The sequence below is a fragment of the Mytilus galloprovincialis genome, chromosome 1 (genome assembly GCF_965363235.1).
Source record: "Mytilus galloprovincialis chromosome 1, xbMytGall1.hap1.1, whole genome shotgun sequence".
NCBI lineage: Eukaryota > Metazoa > Mollusca > Bivalvia > Mytilida > Mytilidae > Mytilus > Mytilus galloprovincialis.
This window is the reverse complement of record NC_134838.1, coordinates 120311722-120331518: the sequence shown is the minus strand read 5'-3', so window position 1 is coordinate 120331518 and position 19797 is coordinate 120311722. Positions and strand designations below refer to the sequence as shown.

The following is a 19797-nucleotide window of genomic DNA, read 5'->3' as shown; positions in this document are numbered from 1 at the left end:
TCAGAATCATGGATTCAAATTCCGATGTTTGCCATCGTTTCCCCATTATTGAAAATGGTATTAACGTTGTTCAAGTAACCGAGAACATGTTATTGATTTAAATTTTGAGACGTTCAGGCGTTCTCAAGGGGACACGTTTTGGTGAATAACACTTGATATTTATTTTATTTCCCCTCATTCATTATATATTTCTGGCTTAAATAATCTTTTGGTCAAAAGTGTTCTTCAATGAAAATTAATATGTTATAAATACGAATTTTAGAAATGTAAGTGATAAGCGTTTTGATAATTTATATTTACCTTGAAATTCAACAGTTTTTCCTTTTCTTCATATTTGGCAAAAGAACTTAATCTGCGCTCTAAACCATGTTTCACGGTCAATGAAAAGTAGCTGAGCTTCCGTTCAAAGGTAAAAGTATCTTAAAGACACAATTAAAAAGAATGTTCCATTTTATGGGGAAGGGGGAGGTGGAATGAGGGGAGTACAGATAAAATTCGACAAAAATATTTTTTCCGGGTTTTGATTGAGTATATATGGTTATCTGCAATTAAGACCCTGAAGTTTCATTAATATAATATGTACTCTGACAAGGCCATTTAAATATCATGTGAAGTAAATTGAATAAGCGTTTCTTTGCACAATAATACCCTTATATACCAACAAATTTCACCGTTTTGAACTAGATTCAAATACGGAGGCTTTATCTCGATTGAGTGTATTATATTTACATATTAGACATTATGATAGATTTTAAAAAAAAATAATAGGTAAAGAGGTCTTCGAGCATTTTGACTTCATGTTAAGGAAAAGATAATAAATACAGGATATCCAGTTGTGTTTACGTGAATAGTGATATCACTACTGTGAAGTTGACGAAGATGGACAGTATCTATGTCAAATATGTACGCCATAGAATGACTGAATATTATCCTCGTCGTAAGTTCCTTGCTTGATAATTGTCTTATTGATAATCATATTACATCATATTACATTGACAATTTATTTTGATTTTCAATTTATACAAGTGACGCTAGAATTTAAATTGGGGTTATTGCAAAGACAATAACTGTCTATTGATAAATATTGAAAGTCAAAAATAGTTTAAAGACATGTAAAGTTTTTTCGTTTATTTGTTTCACTTGTGTTCATGTCGGGAACTTTTTATAGCTGACAATACAGTATCGATATTTTCATTATTGAAGGACGTTTGGTTACCTCTCGAGGGTTACCTATGTTTGCCTACATATTCTTCATCTTGACTCTAGTGTATAGTTGTGTGATTGCCAATCAAACCACATCTAATTATTTTTAGAAAGATAAAAAGTACATAGGAGTACTGAATAAAATTTAAAATTAACGATTGAGATGAGATAAGATCTTTAATCTCTGACATTTAGTTCATAAACATGTAGCATGTAATAAGTGTACATACAATTATATGAGTGTGTCCTTGTACATGAAATTTAAAACTAACAAAAGTATTGTATTGTAATAATAAGCTCACTTTATAATAACAATTATACAAAAGATCTACAAAAGATCATCATCATAAGACTTATAACTTCAGCTCGTTAAACGAGTTTTAAATATGATCGGATAAACCATCAGATGACCTCAAAATTCGTGATAACATAACTATTCAACTCTTACAAAACCATCGCTTACTGTACAGGCTAGATAATACAGTATTAAGTACAAAAGAAGTCTTATTCTGATCAAGAATGACGCGACAGAAAAGTAATATAAAAGAGTTACACTAGCGTCCGGTTCACATAATTGTGTAGGTTTCCTGCTTTATATATATATATATTTTCTCTTAACAATACAAATAATCATTTTCCTTCCAAATTCTGACTTTTACTGCTTACAGAAGTAGTCCATATAGGAAACATACTAATTGACATTTCGTAACACATTTGTAACAGTTAGCAACACGATGGGTGCCACATGTTGAGCAGGATCTGCTTATCCTTCCGGAGCTCCTGAGATCATCCCTAGTTTTTGGTTGGGGTCGTGTTGTTTATTCTTTAGTTTTCTATGTTGTGACATGTGTACTATTGTTTGTCTGTTTGTCTTTTTCATTTTTAGCCATGGCGTTGTCAGTTTATTTTCGATTTATTAGTTTGCCTGTCCTACTGGTATCTTTCGTCCCTCTTTTAAAAAGATAGATTTCTGAATTAGAGTTAATCATTTGGTGAAATGATTTTTAAATACAGTAAAAGTCTTGTTGTTATTGAAAAAGAAGCATTTAGCTTCAACTAGTTCTTCAAGTTTGTATTTAATTTGACCTTTTGACTGTTGTGATTCGAGAGCCACTGATGAGTCTTATATAGACGAAACTCGTATCTGGCGAACAAAATTGTAAACCTGCTATTTTTGTAAACCTGCCGTTAAAGTACGGGCTGGTATTTTTTTTACGGAAATTATGCATTCAACTAGCGTGTAATGTACTTTATATGACTAGGCAAGGGTGATAAAGGTAACTTTTGGATTTTCGGAAATAAATAAATTAAATAATCTGTAGATAGAAGTACAATTGTTTTGGATAAACGTTGAGATCACAAACAGATTGAATAATCAATGTTCTGTTTACTAACGTGATACCTATGTAAAAATACCATAACCAAATTTCTTCACATAACCTCTGCCAGAAAGATATAACTGGACAATGAACTTATTTCGGATTCCATCCACTCTGCAACTTTGTCACTTTCAACATTTCGAAACTATTCAAATTAAACGGCTCCTGTTTTAAAATTTCAGCAGTCATGTCCATGAAAAAATCACCATCAATTTGGTTCTCACAACATATTTCAGCAAATTTATAAAGCTTAAATTTTTTAAGCAGAATTCCAAGCTGAATTATCGTAATGGATCTTATATCACTCTTTGATGTACTAACTGATATTTTTTCAGATTTATTAATGTTGGTTTCCAATTTTACATTTGCTCCTTCACCAGCCTTGAGGTGCTCTGTACTCGCTATATAAGTATCATATTTAGACTGATGCTCTTTTTGTACAATAGGAGGATTAAGGTATGTTCGTTCTGGTATCGGCGGTATTTTCTCTATATCTAATTTAACACCTACATATTCTCCAGAGGAGCGACCGAATGTGGTATCGCTATCATCGATGGAATTTTTAGAGAAGTCATCTTGAGTAGATAATATAGGTATACGTCTCTGTTTATTTTGCTTTGGTGGTGTGTTGTTACGTTCTGAAATATGTTGGATGTTGGCTGTTTTCTCTATATCCAATCTAACGCCTACATATTCTCCAGAGGAGCAATTGGACTTGGTATCGCTATCATCGGTGGAATTTTTAAAGAAGTCATCTTGAGTAGATAATCTTCGTATACGTCTCGGTTTACTTTGCTTTGGCAGTGTTTTGTTACCTTCTGAAATATGTTTGATGTTGGATTTTTTACTTTTTCCGACCGCTAGCGTTGACACACAGGATTCTAAATCACTATCGGAAAATCCTGAGTCCTGATCTGGAAAAAATATTGTTGTTATTTATATTTTACATAAAAAAGATAGTATGTTGTAAGAAAGATCATTTTGAAGTAGAATGGAAATGTTAACCGACCATTTTTTCTTTCTATATTTTTAATGTTTGTCCGAAATTGTTTCTTAAGGATGTACACCTCTGAGGAGCCAAAAATTTCTAGAATTAAACTTTTTTTCTCAACCTGATTTTTGGGTTTATAAGACTGTAACAAAATAATTGGCGAAGAAAAAATCATATGGTGGTGCACTTCTTTTTTTGCTACGGCCCTTTGAACATGGCCAATTTTGATGATTTTCCCATTTTTCATCGATTTTTACCTATTTTTGGGCTATTATCATGAAAAAAATCACAGTTCCACAATTAAACTTTTTCTCATACTTTCTATAAAGATGAAGTGGACCAATCTGAATAAATTTTACTTACAAAAACTATAGGTAGGTGTTAATATAAGAAAGTTTAATCATATTTTGACGCTTTTTTTGTGTAAAATTTATCATGCTATCAATTTTGTATTTTTGTGATTTTTCTCAGTTTTAAGAACAAAATGCATATTATTTCAATTTTTTTGTTAAAAATGAATGAAAAAAGACATATCTAAGAAATTTGAAAAAAACAAAATGATATTGGATGTTCATGATTCTTGTAAAATCATTTTTTCTAACCCTCACCCATTTTCTCAAAATTTGGGCTAAAAATACTGACTAGATTGGTCGTAAAATTTGAAAACTGGAATACGCAAAAACCATTCAATGTAAATACATAATTTTTTCACAGGTTTATGTTTGCTTATAATATTTTTGAAATTTATTGATATTTCCCAATTCCATCACATGTTTTGGAAATAATTCAAGAACGAGATTTCAACGAGACTGAAAAGTCAGAAGAATACATCCTTAAGTAAAAATGAAAATTTAATACATGTTAACACACCCACTTTTCCCTATGATATATCATAAAATACTTTTCCTATACTTTATGACAAAGTTAAATACTGATAATCAGATCTTTAAAAGTTGGTTTGAAAAACTAGTTTTAATACAGGACAACAATAAAGTTGTACAACACCTTTTTGAGTTAATATAAGTGGAGCTTTACTGCATTTAATGGAGAATAATTTATTAGGTCATTCTGAAGAACTTTCTCGTAGAGTCTTTTAGGCTGATACCTACACCAATCATTTTGCCTGTCTATGTTTTCTTTATACCCTTTAAAATTGGTTTCATGTGGAGTTAAATTTAGAAAGAAAGATGCAGTATTGTTAAATCGTGATGACAGATCTTACCTTTATACTCCAGTCGACCTGCTTTAGATCTGGATACTGTGCTATGTCTACCAAGTACAGAAAATACCATTTGGTTATCTTGAATTTTTTCAAATAAAAATATTGTAGAAAACGTAATCTGACTGTTGTCTATACGTGTTCGGATTTTCACTTCTCTTAGATCAGTAAATACACAACATTTAACGTGATGTCGAAGTTCTAATCCTGATACCAGAGGGCCATCTTTGAGTTCGGTTGTGAACAATAGAAAATAGTTTGTTGTAACTGACTGCAAATTGAGTTCTTTAGAACATATACACGATTTACCTAATCTATAAAGACTTTCGTCAATTATTTTCACTTGTCTTGGTAGAGGAAAATTATCTATCAAATCGCCTGGTGTGTAATGATTTGGGTCTTGACGGCCCTGGAAGGTATATGTATTTTCATGCGGTATATGAACTTGATAGTTATCACGGTTACTAAGCACAATGATTGATGTTTGTGGTGTTTTCTTCACATTTGTGCTAGTCCTTAATTCTAGTTTCTTTCCACTCTTTACTTTGACACAATCATTTTCATCAAATGCAAAAAGATCATTACTACAGGAAAAAAAGCGAGGACGTTTACAGCACAACTTGTCAAAGGAGTGAAATGTTTCCCCATTACAATGAATGTCAGCAAAGGATTCCTGATTTCCAGGGTTTAAATATATTTTATCGAATCTGTCGGTAGTTTTCTTACTGCACCCAACATTGACATTTAAATATTCTCCATCGTCAACACAAACTACTAGTTTATCACAAAGTAAAACACAGATTTCTGTTCCAGCAGGGACTGGTTCTCCTGTCACTGTATTTATGTTTATATCCAGTATAATTTTCTGTGGATAAAGTTTTTCTTGAACATCTGACAAATCCATTATTTGCTTTCACAGCTCGTATTATATATTTATATAGACAGTTGTTCAAATTCCAATTTCACTTGAATACTCGCAGTTTAAATTGTGTTGTAGAACATAAAATATATGTATAAAGAACTCTTATTTATAGTATGATAAATCCAGAGATTTTTACTATTGTGATGTCTTTGTTATTCAGTTTTAACATTTATCACATTATCTTTTGAAAGTGCATTGTTTATAATATGGGTATATGAAAACAGGAAGTCATTAGTTATTTTTAGCTCATTTTGTCTTTTAAATAAAAACAGGTCAATTTGAATAAATCATTAAGTGGATAAGTAGTTTTGTAATTAAGATTGAATTTAACTATAAAACAGTATAGCTATTGAAATAGTATATTTTGGTAACAAGCAACAATTAAACGAGTATAATAATTGGATTGTACATGTTATTAAATGTAAATTTTGTATTTAATTTCAGGAGTAGCTTATACTGGTTTGTTTGCAATTTTCTTGAAAGTTACAAGTAGCCACTTGTAAATCAAGATAAAATCACGGAACTAAACTTATGAATCATAAATATCAATTGAAAAAAAAGGATTGTGTATACGAAAAAAAAATCACACTGATGGACTTACTTCGTTTACAGTTTATTTGAACTTTTGAAATAAAACACCATAATTGAATCTACATGATTGAAATACAAACTTGTCCAGAAAAGAGTTCAGTAAAATAAAACACCATCTTAAAGCAGATAGATATTATGCAACCAACACAACACATAGTACAACGATAATTGAAGAAAAGCACTACATGCATGTAATGCACTGCAATTGTACCGCATTGGTTTTTGCATTGGCTGCAATTTAATTCTCATGCTTCAGTTAAATAATTGAACTGTTGCACGGACCTTTATTGTCCAAAATAATTGTGCAGTTAATTTCCAATTTGAATGACCCTGACATAAGAATATCCTCCCATGTGGTTCAAACCTAATGTGTATCTGTTGTTTATGTCTTAATTATATTGATAGCTGTTAATTCGAGGATTTTTTTATATAGATAATAGATATAAGAAGATGGGTATGAGTGCCAATAAGCAACTCTTAATCCCATTCACAATTTATAAATGTAAACCATTATAGGTCAAATTACGGTCTTCAACATGGAGTCTTGGCTCACACCGAACAGCAAGCTATAAAGGGATCCAAAAAATACTAGCGAAAAACAATTCAAACGGGATAACTAACAAACTGATTTATATTTTGTATTAGTTCAATGTTTCTGTTGTTCCGTTGTTATCCTTTTATACTTGATGTGTTTCCCTCAGTTTTGAATTCTGACCCGGATCTGCTTCATTTCAATCGATGTATGACCATTGAACATCCGTATACTACTACCTTTATACGACAAGGGAAACCTTTAAATATGCATTATCTGACCTATATACGGTCAAAATATTATTTCCTATATCTTATAATGAATTGATACGGTATATGAAAATTACAAGTCACTTTGTAAGTAATATATTATCAACTTAGTTTATGAAAGTTGATGCTATGTTTTTCTTATCTTATTTTCGTGACATTTTCATCAAGGAAAAGTAGATTATTTTTTTATCAATTTTCTAACGACCTTTTCAGAATTATTTTTTTCACTTTGAAATTGCAATACATTTTCATTTTGAAAACAGAGAAGTTATTCAGAATTTAATATTTTACTCGCCCCCTCCCCATCCCTATCATAATGTATGTGAATGTTGTAGGAATTAAAGTATTTGGTCATTTGATCATTGAAAGAGTAAAATGTATAGGTATATATGTAGTGCACGAAATCGTGATACATGTACATATGACAAGAACAAAGAATACCCATAGATCAATGTATGATTTCCAATACATTGTGACTCATTAAGATTTCTAATTATACACATTTTAAAATGTGTTAAACCGGGCTTGTTTTAAAAGTGTTATGCATAGTTTTGAGTTATCAAATTTATCTCAGATATTGTCCCTTTATTGTAGCGATTCATCAACAGATATAGTCACATTACTTGTTTCGAAGGTTATAGAATGTGTGTCCACGAAGATTTTTTGTAATTTAATCTGAAAAAAAACCCCGGAGGAGAGGTTTGTTTATAACTGAATCCACAGCACATGATATCTATTAAACGAATTAAATGAGTTTGCATATACTCAGGGGAAATATGACCTTACACAGGTCATTATTTTATGCGTTGAAGCAAATTGAAATAAAACTTGATATCGTTTTTGATGCGTTTTGTTATTTGATTTTGCCATGTGATTATGGACTTTCCGAATTGATATTCCTCTAAGTTCAGTATTTTTGTGATTTTACTTTTCACCAGAGTTGATTCTCCAAAAGAAAGACCCATCGTTTTGAAATAAAATAACTCCACTTAGATGTATAAATTTTGATAACATAACACAGATACATGAGTCATGTTTTTTGAATAATTTCTAAAGTTTCTAAAATTATTTTATATCTTATAATGAATTGATACGGTATATGAAAATTACAAGTCACTTTGTAAGTAATATATTATCAACTTAGTTTATGAAAGTTGATGCTATGTTTTTCTTATCTTATTTTCGTGACATTTTCATCAAGGAAAAGTAGATTATTTTTTTATCAATTTTCTAACGACCTTTTCAGAATTATTTTTTTCACTTTGAAATTGCAATACATTTTCATTTTGAAAACAGAGAAGTTATTCAGAATTTAATATTTTACTCGCCCCCTCCCCATCCCTATCATAATGTATGTGAATGTTGTAGGAATTAAAGTATTTGGTCATTTGATCATTGAAAGAGTAAAATGTATAGGTATATATGTAGTGCACGAAATCGTGATACATGTACATATGACAAGAACAAAGAATACCCATAGATCAATGTATGATTTCCAATACATTGTGACTCATTAAGATTTCTAATTATACACATTTTAAAATGTGTTAAACCGGGCTTGTTTTAAAAGTGTTATGCATAGTTTTCCTCTAAGTTCAGTATTTTTGTGATTTTACTTTTCACCAGAGTTGATTCTCCAAAAGAAAGACCCATCGTTTTGAAATAAAATAACTCCACTTAGATGTATAAATTTTGATAACATAACACAGATACATGAGTCATGTTTTTTGAATAATTTCTAAAGTTTCTAAAATTATTTATCGGACATTCCGGATTGGTGAAAAAGATGCTTGAATTTACACGAGCTTTTCGTTTGTATAATGGTATTCATGGCATATTGGTCTAAGGGATGTCATTGTGTATTAATCTAAGGGGTGTCATTGAACTCTGAGGAATGTCATTGTAAACTTTTTTTTTTTGGCCTTATTATATTCACGTCTAAGAGATCTCATTGTATACACGTCTAAGGGATGTCATTGTAGTCAAGTCTTAGGGATGTCATTGTATACAGATCCAAGGAATGTCGTTGTGTATAAATCTAAGGGAAGTCATTGTATACAGGCCTAAGAGATGTCATTGTTTATAAGTCTAAGGGATGTTATTGTATACAAGTCTAAGGGATGGCATTGATACAGATTCAAGGAATGTACTGTATATAAATATAAGGAAAATCATTGTAAACAGGTCTTATGGATGTCATCGAATACAAGTCTAAGGGATGTCATTGTATTCCGACCTAAGGCAAATCATTGTATACAAGTTTATGGGATATCATTGTATACAGGTCTAAGGAATGTCATTGAATACAGGTCTAAGGAATATCATTTTATACAAGTCTAAGGGATGTCATTGTATACAGGTCTTAGGGATGTTATTGTATACAGGTCTAAGGAAAGTCATTGTATACAAGTCAAGGGATGTCATTGTATACAAATCTAGGAATGTCATTGTATACAAGTTTAAGAAAAGTCATTGTATACAGATTCACGGAATGTCGTTGTATAAAAATCTAAGGAATGTCATTGTAAACAGGTCTTGTGGATGTCATTGTAAACAGGTCTAAGGTATATCATTGTTTACACGTCTGAGGGATGTCATTGTATACAAGTCTACGGAAAGTCATTGTATACAAGTCTATCAGATGTAATTGTGTATAAGTCTAATGGATGTCATTGTATACAAGTTTAAGGGATGTCATTGTATACAAATATGAGGGATGCCACTGATACAAGTCAAATGGATGTTATTATATACAAGTAAATGAATGGCATTGAAACATGTCTACGGGATGTCATTAAGACAAGTCTAAGGGATGGAATTTCATTCAAAACAAGTTTACAAGGAAGGTCCCTGATCAAATGGCAAAATCGAAAGCTAAAACATATCAAACCACTGGATAAGGGATGTCATTGTATACAAGTTTAAGGGATGTCATTGTATACATATCTGAGGGATGCCATTGTATTCAAGTCAAATGGATGTTATTGAATACAAGTAAATGAATGGCATTGAAACATGTCTACGGGATGTCATTAAGACAAGTCTAAGGGATGAAATTTCATTCAAAACAAGTTTACAAGGAAGGTCCCTGATCTACATATACATTTCCCAACTTATTCGGTATTTAAGAGCTTGCAGCTCCTACTCAGATTTTATAAAACGTCACAAGTGTCTGGGCAGAAAGTTGATAAACCAGGGGTATGTCAAAGAACGTCTCGTCCTTTCTCTAAAATAGTCCATCGGAAGGTACCAAGACCTTGTTGATAAATATTCCGTATCATCTTCACAAATTATACACGATGGTATTGAAGTATAAATTCTGCAAACGACATTGTTTAACATCTTAGTAACGTGTTATAGTGTTCTTTTATTTGTCTTGATTAATATATTTACTTTTACTGTTTGGTCTGTTTTTGGTGATATCTATTTGACGTGGCTCTGTACTTATGCATCCAGTCATTGCGTTGTTTGTATTATCTTGCATGTTTGCTTATGTGATTTGTCCGTGTCACTTTTTTTGTTTCTTTGATACATATGACGTGGCACTGTATTTATATATCCCGCCATTGTGTCATTTTTTTTACTATGGTTTTTGTGTTCTAGTCTTTCATATTTGCTAATGCTTTGTCTATATGCCCTTTTGTGTTTCTTTGATACATAATGACGTGGATCTTCTTATTTTGTTTTAGAAGAAATACACAATAAGCATATAGACAACGGCCAGAAGGAAACTGTAAACTTCTAATTTACATTCTGCAGAGAATATACCTAAAAGAACTATAGACTATATTCTTTTTATACCTTGAAGATAAAACTATTTTATATCTGTACATTCTGACGTAAAACGCGCGATTCTACGTCAGAGTCAATACTAATCTAACCATTCGGTCTCAGTACTTAAAATATTTCAATCCTTTATGGGTGGATTTAACATACATAAATAAAATACAAAAATAAAAAATCAATGAATAAGGCTGTTTAACTTGATATATGCCATTTTGTGCTTCTTTGTTTAATATTTATTTGTTTTTATTGTGATTAAGATTGTAACATAATGTTGACAGCTGTTCCCCTAATCTTGACTTTTTTACCCATTATGTCTGTTTGTTTTGTTCACGCATCGTTGTCAATATAATGAGAGGGTTATCGCTTTAAAACCAGGTTCAATCTACCATTTTCTACATAAGAAATTATCTGTACCAGGTCTGGAAAATGACAGTTGTTATACATTCGTTTAATGGGTTTGAACTTTTGGTTTTGCCATTTGATTAGGGACTTTCCGTTTTGAATTTTCCTCGGAGTTCAGTATTTTTGTGATTTTACTTTTTTTTTTACATGCAAAAGGTCAGAAAATTGCATTTAAAATCTAAGACTGTAGACCAGCGTTTCGTCTACATAAAACTATTTACGACGCTCAAATCAAAACAGTTCTACTGTCATAAAACAAGCTGAGGAACATTGAATACATAAAAGTTGTACATTTATTGTATTTATTATAAAAATGATAATAAAAAGCATGATACCCAGGCCCCAAGTGCCTGTGTTATTATCGTCGTGATAATTGGTTCGTGCAGGTTTATGTGGTCAGTTTCCCCCATTACGTGTTACATACAGACGATTTTGGCAGACATTAAGCTTAAAAGAATTATTTTCTAACCATCTGGTGAAATGATCTTTTAAATCCTGTAAAAATCTGAATTGTAAACAAAATGTAGCATTAAGGGTATAATACTGTACGTTAACTATAGAATTCCATTTTTAAAAATAGAGTATGAGAAATGTATATGATTACGAAAAACTATTTGTGTATCTTTTATACTGTAGAAAATAAAACTGAATATTCTGTAAATAGAAGTACACATGTTTAGGACATGTTTAGGACGAATGCAGATATCACACACATATTGAATTATCAATCTTTTTTTTACTGACATAATTTCTAAGTGAACACATGTATACCTCTATTGTAGTCACATAACAAATGTCGGGATGTTATACTTGGGAATATCCTTATACTTATTTTGGTTTCCATCCACCCTGTAATTTTTTCACTTTCAATATATCGAATTTTTTCAAACTAAATGGTTCCTCTTGCAGAATTTCATCATTCATTTCCATGAAAAAATCGCCATCAATTTGTTCTTCACAGCACATTTCAGCAAATTTATTAAGCTTTACACTTTTAAGTAGATTTCCAAGTTCAATCATTGTCATCGATCTAATATCACTCTCTGGATGGGTAATCGCTGATTTATTTTCAGGCTCTTTATTATCTATCTCCGAATTTTTATTTGCTCCATCATCAGTTTTGACTTGCTCTTTAGTCGGTGTATTAGTATCATATTTGGTATGACCATCTTTTTGTTCAGTTGGATGATCAAGGTATTTCCGCTCTGGTAATGGCGGTGTTTTTTCTCCGTCTAATCTAACATCGACATATTCTCCTGAGGAGCGGTCGGATGTGGTATTGTCTTTGTCGATTGGATTCAAGTCCTCCTCTTGAGTAGATAATCTATCGGAAGTACGACATTCGGAATGCGGGAGTCTAGTTTGTTTTAATGGTGTGTTATTACTAGCTGATAAATGTTGATTGCTACTGCATGTTTTTCCTTTTTCAATTGTAAGCGTCGACGTACATGATTCTAAGTCAGCATCTGCAAATCCTGAGTCACTAGATGACATCTTATGTGCTCCAGTTTTTTCTTTAGATATGTTCATATCTGAAAAAAAGTGCACCTATTTGTTTTATTTCCATTAATTTGGGATTTCACATTGAAGAATGAGACATGTTGAATCTAACTTCAAATTATATTTTACTTGTGATGCGTTGAAATGATTTTGAATTTTTGAAAAGAGTTTCGTAAAATAGCGGTATGCAAAATTAAATCCGAAATAATCTTTACATGATTAACAGCTGAAAAGATTGCATGTAGAAAGCAAATGATAAATGGAAAAGAAGAAGTATGTCAAAAGTCGTTCGAGACTGAGAAACTAAAACCGTCCTCAATGTACAATAGATTTAAAACAGTCTTGTCGGGTCAATAAATCTGCTCTTTTATCCTAAAAAATTGTGTCAGGAGGAATCTGTTAAAAAATCTCATGATTTTGGTTGAATAACTTTATGAAGATGATGAACATTGGGGATATCACATTTTAAAAATGATAAAGAAATTAATGGAAAAAGGTCCCTATCAACCTACTTCTAGAATAAGAAAAAACTTCATGTCCTTGCAAAGCGATTTCTGTTTGTTCTGGCCGACAACAAAGCAGTCACCAATGGGCGTTAATACTACATGAAAGTTCTTCCAAATGAAAGCACAACTTTTCCGAAATTATGGCCGTGTTCTCCATAGAGAGTCAAATATTAAACAATCAGAGCATTACCGCATGTAAGCTTAAGACCACCTCTGACCATCGGAAGGTCCCTACTATGTTTTGGCTACCTTAACTAAATAAATAAAGGCAACAGTAGTATAACGCAATTCGAAAATCATAATTGGATTGAGATAAAACAAATCCGGACTCCAAAGTAAAACCGAGGGAAAAACATCAACTATAAGAGGAAGGAAAACAACGAAACAACAGAAACACTGAAGGGAACAAAAAACAAACGACAACGCAACACACAGAGAAACGAACTATAAGATAACAACTGCTATTTTTATGACTTGGAACAGGACATTTTAAGAAAAAATGGTGGGTTCGACCTAGTTGAACATAACACACCCATCAAAGAACATTTCATTCCGGCCTCTGACGAGAGTTCTACACTTATTGATGCGGTTGACATTTTTTTTATCCTCTACACTAAACGTTTTCATAGTCTTATTAAACAAATGCATTCAAATTCAATGAAAGATTATTATTTCCAGTTTTGGAAGATGGCTTCACCATACGGTGTTTGTTCATCCCAACTTAGATATTCGTGTCTTATGAACATTATAGATTTCGATGAAGGTAATTTGTGTATTCTTGGTAAATAATTAAGTCAAGAATTTAATTATTTTTTCTCATGTCTAAATGATAACGACATGCTCCCAAATCATGTTAGGTAGAGGATTTTGCAGGTAAAACATTAAAATTGATGTAAATTTTTAAAAACATTTAAAAAAAACTTATAATAAATATCATTCGTTTTGTCTAAGGCTCATCAGTGACGCTCGAATAAAAAAGAGCTTTGAGATTTATATAGTTATCAAATATATAAAGAAGTCGACAGTGTTTTGTCTATTAACATATCCCTGAAGGAAGACAGTCGAACAATATTGTTAAGATATTCTGTCAAACGAAATATAAATAAAAAAGAAGAAAACCCCCGCTGCATTTAATAAAGATATGTAACAATTTTTTTTTATTTAGTGAAATATTTTAATCAATTAGGTACTAGGTTAACTCTTAATATTGCGTCTAACGTATATTTCCATGTGTAATGAATTGTGAATTAGTTGAAGATTAGATAATGGTCGATTGTGTATTATTTGAAAAATGCAGGAAGTAATAACAATTTATTTGACTAAATGGAAATTAGGTCAAATCCTTATCTAGTTATAATATATTTTTAATAAGTGTGATTACTTAAAGAGTTTTCGTTTTTAAGTCCATTCTAAAATATCATATAATTTTTTCCCGTCGTATTATCTAGCCATTTGACTTACTTTGTAAGTACAAAGGCGTAAATAGATGTTTTTACGAAATTGAAAACATGGTTATTAAAAAAGGGATATCAAACAAAATATAAGTTTATCACATAACATTTTAGAATACGTATATACACTAACGAAGAAGAAAACATGAATCTTATTTTAATTTACGAGCCTTTAAAATGATACAGACAAAATTTCAAACCAAATGATTGAATATGAAAACAAAAAAGATAAATATGTGGTAACCGACTTTCATTACATGTTTTGTCATCGACAGAACGCAGAGACTTTTTTGTTACAACTGGATAGTAATATATGTTAATTATGTTTAGAAATAACCACATTGTAAATCCTCATAAAATAGTAGAAAATATTATCTTACAAAGGACCAACACGTCTATATGGTTCGTTTCTTAACACATTTTATTTTACACTCGAGAAATATTTAATGTTATTATTGTTTATACTTTATAACCAAAAAACACAATAAGTTCTTGAATAGTTGTTCTAAAAATCGAGCAAAAAGATAGAACAAATTAATTTGTCAAACACCTATTTAAAGCTGCACTGCAATGACAATTGATGATGGGTTTTTTTTTTTTTTTTCAAAAGACCTTTATAAGTTCAGCAGAGGTTTTATGATAATGATTATTAAGGCTATGATTGTCTATTATTATTCACTGAGTTTACGGTCCTGACTATAGAACAATTGATAATTTCCTTCTTTTCTCAAATTTTAAAAGCATTTTCGTGTGAAATTTTCGTCACACCTTCAAATCGTTGACTGATTTTTCGATTTACCCTCTTGTATTTCGGTATACGCTCTAAAATCAGTTATTTGTTCAGTTAAGTTTTAAAAGTGGGATGATCAATCACTATCTATAACAGTATTGCAAAAGCACATAGTCAGAAGGTTAGGCTATAAAATTCATAGGATTTACCCATATAATGCTGTCGTCCCGCTTTTAATCTTGATACTGGGGTGGAACACTTTCTACCAATCACAGAAAATACCAGTTGGTCACCTTGTACTTTTTCAAACAAAAATTCTGTGGAGAACGTCTCGCCAATCTGACTGTTGTCTATACGTCTTCTGAGTTTCACTGCAGTCGGGTCTACTAATTCACAACACTTAACTTGGTGTCGCAGTTCAAATCCTGATACAGGAGGGCCAGTTTTGAATCCGGATGTAAACAATAGAAAATGGTTTGTTGTAACTGTCTGCAAATTGAGTTCGTTAGAACATATATACGGTAATCCCAATCTATTAAGACTTTCGTCAATTATTTTGACTTGCCTTGGAAGAGGAAAGTTTTCTAACAACTCGCGTGGTGTGTAATGATTAGGGTCTTCAATGCCCTGGAAGGGATGTTTACAAGCAGATGGTATCTGAATTTCACAGCCATTACGGTTACAAAGCACAACGTTGGATGTTTTCGTGGTTATCCTGACATTGGTGTAAGTCTCTTGTCCACTTTTGTCTATTCCTCCTGAACATGTTTCTATACACTGTATTGTTTTAAATTCGAGTTTCTCGCCACTGTTCACTCTGACAGTACAGTCTTTTTTATCCACGGCAAAAAAATCATTTTTACAAGAAAAATAGCGAGGATATTCATGACACAACTCGTCTACCGTTTTATAGGTTTCTCCATTGCAATGAATGTCAGCAAATAATTCCTGATTTCCAGGATTTAAATATATTTTTTCATGTTTGTCTGTAGTTTTTGTACTGCCAAGAACATTGACATTTAAATAATCCCCATCACCAGCACAAAGTACCAGTTTTTCGCATAGTAAAACACAAATCTCTGTTCCAGCAGGAACCAGTTCTCCTGTCACGGTGACTATGTTACTGTCCAGAATAACGTTCTGTGGACAAAGTTTTCCTTGAACTTCTGATAAATCCATTGTTAAGTGTGCTTCCACGGCTCTTTTTGTCACTCTCTCTACACATATACATATGTATGCATATTTTTATATGTATGATAGTTACTCGAATTCCAAATTTTCGTGCCTAGTGGTTTGAAAACTACGATCAAAATACATATAAAAGGTATGTCTTCATAGACCAGGAAGAATATATACATATATATATATATATATATAACTGTTATCTTAAAGTGCGGTAAATCCAGTGATGTTTAAAGTTGTTATTTCTTGTCTTAAATGTTTGTACATTTATCACAAGATCATAAGAAAACGTACTGTTGTATAATACGTGTAGAAGAAAACAGGAAGTGATGATTCGAGTTATTTTTAGTTTTTTTCGCCCTTTAAAATTAAACAAGTCTATTTGAAGAACACATAAAAGGTATATCGTACAAGTATATATATGTGCATGGTAGAATGACTAATACTGGTTTAACTATAATCAACAGTTAATATATCTAAAAAGGTATGCACTTGTAAAACATATTGATTTTTTTGAAATTATGTTAATTTGCCTTTTCCTTTCTACATCAAGTGACACTTGTTTGCTTGAACATTTGTTTTAAAGTAAGAAGTAGTAAATTGTTACTTATGATACAATCACGGAACTCCGTTTAAGATTGATAAAGTGTTAATTTAGAAAAGGATAGTATATATAACACAAATTAAAAGAGGATAACAAGTATACAAAACTGGAAGGAAAATTCAAATAGGGAAGTCGATTCAAACTGACAAAATCAAATCAAAGGAACGATGAGAAAACAATTGTTATATTTCTGAAATTAGAAAGACATTTTCCGAAGAAAAATGGTGGGCTAAACCTGGTTGAAACTACATCCTTTACCTTTTCTATTAACTTATGATAATTAGTTTTACCTATAGCAGAGTAATACCTTGTACATTATAAATTATAGAAATATAAACCTGTAAAGGAAATACATAAAAAATATCGAAAATTGGCTAGGAACATACATAAATATAGTAATCTGACTTATAAAAATGAATACTTGAAAATTATGTATGGTCAAAAGTAAAATCACAAAAATACTGAACTCAGAGGAAAATCCAATCGGAAAATCAATAATCACATGGCAAAATCAAATGACAAAACACATCAAAAACGAATGGACAAGAACTGTCATATTCCTGACTTGGTACAGGCATTTCCAAAGTTAGAAAATGGTGGATTAAACCTGGTTTTAAAGCGCTAAACCTCTCACTTTGATGACAGTCTCATCAAATTCCGTTATATTTACAATGATGCGTGAATTTACAAATTGGAACGTCCAAAACAATTACTTTTAAAAATTGCAATACCATTTCTTAATTGATTGATAGTTATTTATTTTTTTTGTTTTCAGTAGAAAACTTAAACATACAATTATGAGCTTTTGCAGAGTTTCTAAATCGACTGTAAGATGATGGGCGGTTTTAAAGAACTTGACTGGATACACAGCCCTTGCACGGTCGGTGCAACACTATGTATATATAAAAACAGTCAAATATTAAATATAATTATTATTTTTCATTTGTATTATATATTGGAGTAGATACACCCTAAGCCAGTTTCTAAAATAATAGACGTTGAAGAATAGCAGTGGCAATCATGCCACATCTTTTTATTTTATATTTACCCTAAAAAGAAACCATTACATTTGAATTGATTTATTGATTGGTGTCTAAAGCTACTTTCGGCACATTGCGCGATTTTTTGGCAGTCAGTTTCTACTTAAGGTGAAGCAGGAGTGGCCATCTTTCGGCAGGAAAAGAAACTATCCTAATCAATAAAGATTGATGTCGATTTTAAAAACAAAATATACAGTAAAGTATTTGGGTACAAAATATCAATCAGGTATAGTATGTTTTTAACTATTTTTGACATTTTTAGAGTTTAGATTTGCATGAATTGTTCACTAAGGAATTACGATTGGTTATGAATGAAAGCAAAATGATTTCTTAAAATGTATTTTTCAGAGATTCAAATAATTTGATATAATAGAATAGTTAATATATATTGTCTTAGTTTATGGTATGTTGTTTGATTATACGCTGAGAATGTTCCTTGCCACTCAGAAGTATTGCACATGAATACTTCACTGGCGCTTGGATGTGTTCATTAATTAATGTGTATATATTTTGTTGCTTTGGAGAAGACATTACTAAATTGAAAAACTTGTGTTTGATCCATTTGTCATTTTTGAACAATAAAATATATTAAAACTAATTAAGTATAAGTGTAAAACGCAATTTAGAAAAAAAATAATACATTTGTGATGTTAAAAAAGAGATTGAAGTTGTCACGTTCTTAATTCGAAATCCAAACCTCAGTCTTGACAGGCTAGTGATATAGTTGTTGTCCTACATAGATGGCTAGGCCCAAAATTACAAATTGACACGAGTGCTGCATTAGGCAAGTTGTCTAAGTTGTTTATCAACAGTCAGCACTATCCTGTCAACACTGATGTTGTAGGTTTGAACAACGCTGATGATAAGTGTGCTCGACTTCGATCTTAGGACTAGGATTGCCAGTCTTCCTGGAAATAGTCGGTGGTTTTCTTTAAATCATATGAACCCCCTTGATACACACAAAAGAGCTGAAAATAGCATTAATTAGCATAAATAATCAATCAATCAATCAATAAGTCTGACTTAAGATGTTGAGGAGTTAAATCAGAAGCAACATCAGTTCGAGTCTCTATATCCATTAGGAAACTATAAATTAATGTAAAAAAGACCAATAGAATCGCATAGAGACAGGGTCACCGTCTCTTGCTATGCATACGTCATGCGTGATGCAAACCCGCGCGTAATCAAAATGTCACAATCAGGAATGAAACAAAATCGATACATTTACAAATCAGACGACTTTTCTGGCATCTAAAGATTAAAGACCGAGAAACGATTCGCTAGTAAATTATAGTAACTAGAATGCACATTATCAAAACAACTCATTGAAACAGCTTTACTCAATGACAGTGAGTTTGCAGACGATTTCATATCACTTAAAATAACGAAACAATGGTTGGTTTATGATATAGCAAATCATTTCTATAAATTGGCACATAACTAATCACGAATCGAAAAAGGATGTTGTTTTTTATTTATCAAATTGATGC

General features: G+C 31.4%; 1 protein-coding gene and 2 long non-coding RNA genes across 3 annotated transcripts; 2 read left to right on the top strand and 1 right to left on the bottom strand.

The window, feature by feature from the left end:
- Window positions 1–728: 728 nt before the first annotated feature.
- LOC143055100 (uncharacterized) lies at window positions 729–6367 on the top strand. Its single transcript, XR_012971951.1, has 2 exons — window positions 729–937; window positions 6159–6367. It is a non-coding gene; the product is annotated as an uncharacterized LOC143055100 (long non-coding RNA).
- Window positions 6368–11579: 5212 nt separating this feature from the next.
- On the bottom strand, window positions 11580–16979 carry LOC143055091 (uncharacterized). The gene is made up of 2 exons (XM_076228241.1): window positions 15691–16979; window positions 11580–12826 (listed from the first exon to the last, which is right to left on the bottom strand). The coding sequence occupies exons 1-2, from the start codon at window positions 16658–16660 to the stop codon at window positions 12123–12125; spliced, it is 1674 nt and encodes a 557-aa protein (XP_076084356.1). The 5' UTR covers window positions 16661–16979; the 3' UTR covers window positions 11580–12122.
- A 94-nt stretch (window positions 16980–17073) lies between these two features.
- LOC143055105 (uncharacterized) lies at window positions 17074–18203 on the top strand. The gene is made up of 2 exons (XR_012971957.1): window positions 17074–17147; window positions 18043–18203. It is a non-coding gene; the product is annotated as an uncharacterized LOC143055105 (long non-coding RNA).
- The last annotated feature ends 1594 nt before the right edge of the window (window positions 18204–19797 follow it).

Bases quoted from the DNA above. Each gene is read 5' to 3' on its own strand.
- LOC143055091 (XM_076228241.1), bottom strand. From the start codon at position 16,660: ATGGATTTATCAGAAGTTCAAGGAAAACTTTGTCCACAGAACGTTATT. The intron at 12,827-15,690 runs GTAAATCCTATG...ACTTTTTTTCAG, and splicing joins GGGACGACAGCATTATATGG to ATATGAACATATCTAAAGAA.